At 60.9% G+C, this 9,066-nt stretch overlaps 1 protein-coding gene across 1 annotated transcript in view; it reads left to right on the forward strand.

Moving 5' to 3' along the window:
• Pdxk (pyridoxal kinase) overlaps positions 1–8,496 on the forward strand; it is a 22,668-nt gene extending 14,172 nt beyond the window's left edge. Inside the window, exons 5-10 of the mRNA XM_010636435.2 lie at positions 802–887; positions 1,380–1,425; positions 2,176–2,287; positions 2,718–2,854; positions 4,534–4,600; positions 4,736–8,496. Coding sequence (XP_010634737.1) covers positions 802–887; positions 1,380–1,425; positions 2,176–2,287; positions 2,718–2,854; positions 4,534–4,600; positions 4,736–4,848 — 561 coding nt within the window. The 3' untranslated portion in view covers positions 4,849–8,496. The remainder of the gene's footprint in view (positions 1–801; positions 888–1,379; positions 1,426–2,175; positions 2,288–2,717; positions 2,855–4,533; positions 4,601–4,735) is intronic.
• Positions 8,497–9,066: the final 570 nt, after the last annotated feature.

Consider the following 9,066-nt stretch of genomic DNA (forward strand, 5'->3'; position numbering starts at 1 on the left):
GCAGCCGAAACGAGTGAGGCTGTCTCCTGAAATGTTGAACGGGCCCTGAACTCGAATTTCCTGCAGCTTCCTTGTCACCACTCGTTTCTGTTCTGGTTTTTCTCAGTCGTTGAAAAATGCAGAAACCCCTCTGAGCTCAGGAACTGTAAAGACAGCAGCGGGCAGCCCCACCCCTGACTCGAGGCCACAGGGCCTGTCCTCCCGGGGGATGCACGGAGCTCATGGCCACCTCAGAGCCGGGCCACTGTCACTGCTGCCCGTGCTGGCGCAGCGGCTGGACCCGCAAGTAGTGGGTGGGCGTGGCCTACACCGGCACCGTCTGGCCAGTGCCCACGGTCAGCGACCAGGCCGGGAGGTGCTCTCCAGCTCAGTGTGGACCCAGCCTTGAACTGGAATCGGCTTGCATTTTCCTTGCAAGCCGGGTCGGTGTAGACAGCATTAGGGTCAGTCAGTGGGAAACCTGCGTCCCGGTGTCTGTAGGGAGAGGCCGCTGGGCTCAGAGCCCAGGGGCCGGGGAGCGCCCTTCGCTGGCACCTGGGAAGTGGCCCACAGAGCAAGCGCAGTTGCTGCAGACCCCGCACTGGGCCGGGACGTGGGGTCCTTTTCAGAGGGTGCTGGTGGCTCAGGAAAGCTGTGGTGGTGTTTGCTGGGGGCCGGGGCGGGTGTGGCCCACGGCACAGTGACAGTGGTGAGAGGAGGCACCAAGAGCTCCTGGGAGCCAGATGGCCCTGCATCCCCACCTCACCCCGCCCCGGCCGCCCCTCTCCTTCCGGTGTGGTGACCGCCTTCCCCGTGCCACAGTACGTCCCAGAGGACCTCCTTCCCGTGTACCGAGAGAGGGTGGTGCCAGTGGCGGACATCATAACACCCAACCAGTTCGAGGCAGAGTAAGTGCAGAGAGCCCCCGAGGGTCATGGGCAGCCATCCCCAGCCTGCTCTGGTCAGGGGTCGGGGCCTGGGGCATCACGGGCTCACCCAGCTCCCTCCTGGTCCTCAAGGACATGCTGCTTTGGGTCTCTCTCACTCACCTTTTTGGGGGCCCCTGACTTATTGAGAATCGGACACCAAGGAGAAACCAAACTGCCTGTCCCCCAGCACTGTCGGGGGTGAGGCCGCCCTGGATCCGTCCCCAAGGCCCCAGGCTCCATCCAAGGCCGGGCTTCCAGACCTGGGGACATCCACACAAGAGGTGGCATCTCGGGGTGCATGGGCTTCCTGTAGGGCTCCCCATCCCTCTTGTCCCCACCTCGCTGGTGCCATGGTCACAGTCCAGACCTGCCAGGGCTGTGGTGGACAGAAACCATGCTCTGCCCTGAGCCATGCACACAGCACGTGCCAAGGCGGCCCCGGGTTCACGGCCCTGCTCGCCTGTGTTCCAGGCTACTGAGTGGCAGGAGAATCCGCAGCCAGGAGGAGGCGCTGACGGTGAGCACCCCCAGGCCTACAGGGTGATGGGTGCTGTCCTCTGGGCGGCCTCCACACGCGCCTGCTCGGAAGACAGGTCTGCTGCGTGAGCTACCTGGGGGGCACCTGCCCCTGTGCGGCATTGTGAGAGGCTGGGTGTGAGCACGTATGTGCGGTAGTTGGTGTGTGGTGAGTGCCGCGTGTGTACATGTGTACTGGCGCCTGTGCCTGTTGTGTGTGGCAGGGCTGATGCTCTCACCCATGCCCCGCCCAGTGGCACAGGACCCAGCATGGTCCCACAGGCACAGCCAGAGGCAGCTGTTGCGAGGAGCTTTCGTGAGACCAGGAAAACCAACCTGGAGCCTGGTGTGGGGGACCCTGTCATCACAGACCCTGGGAGGCTGAGGCAGGAGGATTGCTAGTTTGAGCACAGCCTGGGCAACTTAGCAAGACCCTATTTCAAGATTAAAAAAAGCACTGGGGATGTCACTGAGCACAAGGACCCTGGGTTCAGTCCTAGCACTGAAAAAGAAAAAGCCAGCTTGGAGAGGGGCCACCCCAAGTTGCTGTTGGACCACTGTCTCCTGGCCTCTTGCCCTGGGCAGGTTGGGAGGCCCCGCTGTTCTGCCCAGGCCCCGCCCCTTCTGGTTCGAGGCCCCCAGCAGCAGGCGAGGCTCTGGCTTTGGCTCTGGACCTCAGCCCGAAGGCATTGAGGGTGGCAGATGCCCAGGACCCCGAAGCTCATCGCCGCTGCTTCTCTGCCGCCCACAGGTGATGGACGTGCTGCACTCCATGGGCCCTGACACTGTGGTCATCACCAGCTCCGACCTGCCCTCCCCTCGGGGCAGCGACTACCTGATCGCGCTGGGCAGCCAAAGGACCCGTGAGTGCTGCCTGCCTTGCACTGCCCACCTTTAGGTGTCAGTCACCTGTGATCCTAGCACTGTGGGAGGCTGAGGCAGGAGGATCACAAATTCATCCCAGACAGCAGCTGAGCAACTTAGGGAGACCCTGTGTCCAAAACAAATTTCAAAAGGCCTGTGATATAGCTCAGTGCAAGGCCCTGTGTTTAATCTCTTGTACTGAAGAAAAGTTTTTGCTCAGTAGAGGAAAATGACATGTTAGTGAGTGTCAGTGAGTGGTTAATTTCCAGAGCTCCCATTGGCTCTGAGGCCAAGACGGGTATGGGTTGGGGCCCGCATTGAGTGTACACAGCTCAGCACTGCCAGTCCCCAAGGCTGCCATCGTGGCCCAAGGGTGGCAGCACCATGCTGCTCTGAGCCCAAGCTCCGCTGACCAGCTCGTCCCCCCAGGGCGGCCCGACGGCTCTACAGTGACCCAGCGCATCCGGATGGAGATGCTCAAGGTGGACGCCGTCTTTGTGGGCACCGGCGACCTCTTTGCCGCCATGCTGCTTGCCTGGACTCACAAGCACCCCGACAATCTCAAGGTCAGAGCCCTGCTGCCCCTGGGGTGCCTGGGGGAGGAGCACAAGACCACCTGGAAGTGGGGCATTCGGCGAGAAGCAGGGGGCTCAGGGCACAGGTCCAGCAGCTGCACCTCATTACCTGCACTGTCTGCAGAAGGCAGCGTGGTGCCGGTGCCCCTGCTCTGGGCCTGTGGGTGGCTGGGGCCGGGTGGGGTGGGGGCCTGGCGTGGACGCTGTCTGCCCTGGCAGAGCCCGGCTGAGCACCCAGGGGCCGGCAAAGTGAGCCCCAAGCTGGGTTTCAGGCACGCGGGTCCACGGGGGGACAGGGCTGATTACAGGCTGCCACTGGGTGTCTGCTCTCCTGCCTCACTGCGAGAGGCTGTTCAAATCGTGCTATTCAGCACCACAGCAGACGGTGGTGCTGTGGAGAGTGGGCGGGCAGGACTGGCGCTACTGCAGCACACCTGGAAAGCCACTCCGGGCGCAGCCCTTGCCGTGTGTGAAGGGCAGGAAAAAGGACCCAACCCCCTGTCACTGTTGGGGACACTTGGGAAGAGGGGTGAGGAGTGTAAGTCTGCAGCAGCCTCACGGGACGCTGACTGGGAACCTGCAGGGACCTCGTCCCCCAGTTAGGGCGCTTGACCTGAGCTCAGCTGGCAGAGGATAAAGAGCCCGATCACAGCAGATCACAGCACAGGACGTTGGCCTGCCTGGGACCAGCCAGCGACAAACCCTGAGCTGAAGGCCAGGGCCCGTCCTCTTGCCGTGTCCCCTAGAGGGCAGCACCGAGCCGGGCCCTGGGTGTGCCTTGCTGCAGGAGATGCCAGCTGGCATCCAGAGGGGCCGAGACCCTGCTCAGCCAGTCCAGGGTTGTGGGGTTGGGCCAAGTCTCCCAGGACTTTGACCTTGAGATGTCAGCAGGGATGACCTTAGCTGCCTCCCCAGCTTGAGCACTTTCTCCTGTACAGTCTTCAGAACTGACTCCAGGACCCTTGATATGTGCTTGCCGCACGCCAGGCAGTGTTGCAAAGGCCCGGGATGTGGCCCCTTCCTGCCTAGTGCCTCCAGGGTGCAGGAGGTAGATGACATAGTGTGTGGCATCTATGGGGCTGTGAGTTGCTTTCCGTCACCATAATAAGATCCCTGAGGTTGCCAGACAGGGTGGCGCACACCTGTAATCCCAGCATTGGGAGCCTCAGGCAGCAGGATCACCAGAAGTTTGAGGCCCGGCTGGACTATACAGGGTAACTGTCTCAGAAAAGCAAAAACACCACTGCCTCGTAAGCACAAGGTCCCAAGTTCGATCCCCGGTACCAAAAAAAACCAGAAAAGCAAAAACAAAAGGAAACTCCTAGCAGTCAGAGATGCATATTGAGGGGAGGCACTCGGCCCATAGCCTGGGGTCCTTGCCCCACTGGGTCAGCCCGTTCTTCTGGGATGGTGGCAGTGCAATGGTGGGAACAGGTGATGGTCACAGAGGGAGAGGAAGGGAGCAGCATCTGGGTCTCTGAGGTCAGCACAGCCAGTGACCCGAGGGCCTCCATGCCTGGGGACCCTGGCCACCCCACTGCCGTTCCCCAGCCACTTCCTCTAGCCTGTGCCACCATGGCATTGGGGCTGGCCTGTCTGGTGGAGCCACTCCTGGAGGTGGGCAGCCGGCAGGAGGGGTGTGGCGAACAGCACGGCTTCTTGCCCTGCAGGTGGCCTGTGAGAAGACCGTGTCGGCCATGCACCATGTTTTGCAGAGGACCATCCGGTGTGCCAAAGGTACCACGCTGTGCCCGGCCTGGGGACACGCGGGTGGGACGAGGCAGCCCACGCTGCACAGCAGGGCCAGGGAGGATCAGTGTGGGGCCTGGACCAAGGTGTGACCCCCAGCCTGGCCCCGCCACTGTCCTGCAGCCCAGGCCGGGGAAGGACACAAGCCCAGCCCGGCCCAGCTAGAGCTGAGGATGGTGCAGAGTAAGAAGGACATCGAGGACCCGGAGATCGTCGTCCAGGCCACCGTACTGTGAGGACTGTGCTCACCCGACACAGCCTGCTGGTGTCTCGTCTCGTCCTGTGAACCTGTAACGTCTGCCTTAGCGCTGTGACCAAAACTCAGCATTCCTCCCCTCGTGATCTGGCGTTGCCGCTCGGCTGTGAAAACCTGCCAGTTTTTTGCTACGACCCACACAGCAGCCCGTCGGTGTGGTGTGGACCCCGCGCCCCCGGTCCAGGCTGGGTCCGCGTGGGTGTGGCCCATGGGGCAGTGGCTGGCCCGCTGCCCTGCAGACCCTGGGGTTGGCGGCCTCTGTCGTGAGTGGGGCGTGGCCGTGGCATCCGGGAGAACCACACCACCTGTGTGCTGTCACCCTGGTCTCCGCCTGTCTGTCCCTGCATTAGAATCTCTGTCATCATCTGCTGCCCACTGGGTCTCTGGGGCACCCCCATCCCCGTACGCAGCCACTGGACCACAGATTCCTGTGCCATGGTCACCACGGCGGGGACCTCAGCCCAGTGCCTCCCGTAGGCCTGCAGACCTCGTGGGCGGCAGCGGCATTTCCTGTGACTTGGGGGTGACTGCGAGGCACCTGCCACGCACTGGAGGGATGGGCTCTGTGCATTCACCACACCGCTGCTGTGTGCTGGGCTCTCCGGAGGGTGCCAGGGAGAAATGGGGCCCTGCGGCTCCAGGAGAGCAGGTGTCGTGTGTCCCAGGGCCTCCCCAGGAGTGGCAGGAAGATGCCGCCTGGTTGCGAGTCCCTCACTGTGCCTCGAGGCCAGTGCCGTGCTCCCTGGGCGAGCCTCCCGTCCCCAGCGTTGATGGGATTTTCCTGGTCCCTGCGGCCCCTCTGAGCCTGGCACAGCGGAGCAGCAGGAGGGAGGCGGCCCCATCCCTCCTGCTTTTTCCTGTCTCCCTCCCTCCACTCCTCTTCAGCGCAGAGCGAACCGTGTGTATCTCCCAGGTGAACATCGCTCCATCCCCGGGGTGCAGCATAGGCGTGGGGACGACGCTGCGTTGGGCTTCAGGGCAGGGCCCTGTCTGAGGCAAGTCCCTTCAACTGTGCTCAGCGGCCTGGTTCCTCGGGGATGTGGTCTGTGCCCGTGTCACACACAGGTGACAAGTTCCCCACTCCAGAGAGCTTCCCAAAGCACTGTGAACTCAGGCTCAGCTGGAAACTGCCCAAACAGCTGTTGGCATGGGTCGGGGAGGCCGTGGGGTCCAGGGACTGAGCAGGAGGAAGTGGGGGCCTCACGAGGATGGCTCGGGTCTTGAGAGGCAGGGACGTGGGTGGGAGCGATGTTAGGGCCTAGGATGCAGCCCCACGGGCAGTGCTCACCCTGCGCCACAGGCAGGAGGAAGGAGGGAGGGAGAGAAGGGGCGCATCCTCAGAGCGCTGTCCTGCCCGACTGCCCGCCCCCAAGCCTGGGGCTCCTCTGCATCCAGTGTGAGTCCTGGCTCCCGCGGGCTGTTCCTCAGGACGGTGTGGCCCAGCCCAGGGGACATCCTGGGTCCACACAGAGCTCCCCATTGGAGAAGGTGGCAGCGGGCGCTGGTAGCGTTCTGGACACAGCTTGGGTCCAATCACCCTTTGTTTTTTCCGTCCGCAGTGACATACACTAATGTGCTGATTCATTTTGAAAGGAAAGCTGTTAGCCCCTGTTGTCTGCTTATTCTTAGGAGACAGGATTTTAATACTTTCTTAATCAAGACCGTAGGAAGGAACTGATGAGTATGGTCTTTTTAATCAATTTTAAATCATTGTCTCGTCCTGCAAAGGTAACTGTGGGCCTTGCTCGGTTCTCTGTGGTCTCCATCAGTGATTGTAAACAAGACACCTCCTTTCCTGTCCTGTCCTTAAAGCTGTTGCTTCCAGTTTTTAAAACGTGTAGTTTTTCAGGGGACCAAGCCAGCCCCACTTGCTGCACTGCGGGGTGGAAGGGTTGCTTTACAGCAGATGGTGGCTGCCCAGTCCCTGTGGTGCCGATCACCCTGCCCTGTCCCCAGTCGGTGCGCCGTCATTGAGGAAGGCAGGCTGCCGGGTCCCTGGCTTCAGGACGGCTCCTGACCGACACCATCCCCCCCTTCAGCCTTCTGCCCTCTCCCAGGACAGCACAGGTTGGGAGGGGACAGTGTTCACAGGGTCCCCTTCCGTGCTGCTCCTAGGGCCTCTGTCCTGTCCCTGTCCTCCGGGCCAGAGAATGGTGCTGGAGTTTGAGGGGCAGAGGGCACAAAGCACTGGTGGTAGCTTCCCGGGGACTCCATCTGCCCCAGGGTGTTGGCAGTGATCGGCCCCTCCTGCTGCCAGGGGCAGGGCCTTCCTTCCCTCCAGTTGTGCACACAGCGCCGAGCAGGAAGTCCCAGGGAGAACTGGGTGTGTCGGAAGAGCACGCGGATGGGTGCTGACCACAGGGCACCCTGAGGCCGGTCCTGGGCGTGCAGGTCCTGTGTGAGCTCCTGGCCAGGGAGGCCTTGAACTTGGGCACAGGGCGTGCAGAATCTTGTGCTCCTTTTAGTAACTGGTCGCTGCCTCTGCTGTGCACTTCCGGCCTCCACCAGCAGGGGTCGCCTTGAGCCAGAGGTGTTTGCTCCCTGGCCTTCTCGGGTACTTGAAATATTCTTTGCCCTCTGCAGTACCAGGGAGCGATCAGCTACATTCCAGCTCTCTGTAAGTGTTCTGGTGGGCCCTCATCCACTCCTTCCGGCTGGCCTTGAACTTTGCAGCCTCTGAGTGCTGGGGTTATGGGCACCAGCCTGAGGCTGTGTGTGCAGGCAACTTTGGGTTTGTGTGAATTTTCCTATGCCCAACTGGTGTGTGTCTCCTCACCCCCTTCCCACGACTGCCGGGCTGCAGGGCTGGAGTCACTGTTACCCGAGCTGTGCCCATCTCTGGCAGAGCGCAGATGCTTTCTGCTCTCCATGCACGAAGCCAGAGCTTTGTGAGGAGACCAAGTCAGTCCCCAGTCGGCCTAGTGGTGCAGCCCGCTGCGGACCCCCATTCATGGAGTCCTGTCCTTGCCAGGCCTCTCCTTCCTCCCCGAAGCTGTTTCTGCTCTTTTTGCAACTGGGCGGCACTTTGGGTGGGAAAGGCCTTCACTAGCCACCTGGCCGGGGAGCACCGCCGTGAGCGGCAGCACCGTTCCTGTCTGGAGCTGGGCTGTGGCTCCTGAGGCCAAGTTGTGCTGTCACAAGGGACCCAGCTTGGGGACGAGGAGTGTGCGCTGGGGCCGGCAGGACAGACAGAATCTGCAGATGTGGCAGAGCCCACTGGTGTGTCCCACGGCGGGCAGTGGGGGCCCAGGAGGTTCCCGTGGCACACAGATGGTTTCTGCGTGGCTGTGCATATGAGATGGGAGGGAACTCACCTGCTCCATGGGTCCAAAGTGGGCACCCTGTGAGTGCTTTCAGCTTCGGGGCTGCGCAGCCCCTGGTACAGCTGGGATTTCTCCAGTCACTGCAGAACTGGACCGACAGGAAGAGGCTCGGCCTTTAGGAGGCTCCTCCCCTGGCGGGCAAAGCACGTCGCCCATAGGCCCTGCCGTGGTCAGTGGTCAGGGAGCCCCGTGTCTGTAAATGTGACCTCCTCCCATGCTCTCGTGTAGGCCTTCTCTGTGTTGTGCTGGTCCTGTTGACTTAGATGATTATCCACAAATAAATATTTTCATGCAACTGCGCGGCAGTGCCATGGTCTCTTTCCGCCTGTTCCGTCAGGGGCACAGCCAGCCAAGCTGAGTGACCCTGTTACAGAAGGAATTTGCAAGTGACACGCAGAGAGGCAGCAGAATGGAAGTAAAATAACAAATTTACACATTGACAAGGGTCGATCGCACATAAACCGTGCCTGGATCAACCACACGCTAGGTTACAACTCCCCTTTTTAACAGGGTTTCACGGCCTTGACTTCATTCGGGTGGTTACATTGCATTCTCACAATCCACGTTGTTGATCACGGTCGCAAGACAGTTGAATTTCAACCCAGATGCAGCACTCCTTTTTGTGAGGGGAGTTTACTTTTAAGATTCACCTAGCTATCTATCCTAGTCCAGGGGAAGGGGCATTCCTGGTCAGGAAAACAAAGTTAATGACTCTTTTCATCTTTACAATCATGCAGTTTGAGGGAGACTAAATGCCTCTGGTGCTGGTCAATTCTGAACTAAAGGGCAGAGGTTACCTTACATCGTGACACTTCCCAGGTTTTTGCTATTAAAGTGCTCTCTATGGACCCCAGGCTCCCCTGGATGGAAAGGGC

Source organism: Fukomys damarensis, unplaced genomic scaffold, assembly GCF_012274545.1.
Source record: "Fukomys damarensis isolate Sample0158 unplaced genomic scaffold, DMR_v1.0_HiC HiC_scaffold_24, whole genome shotgun sequence".
NCBI classification, from domain to species: Eukaryota; Metazoa; Chordata; class Mammalia; order Rodentia; family Bathyergidae; genus Fukomys; species Fukomys damarensis.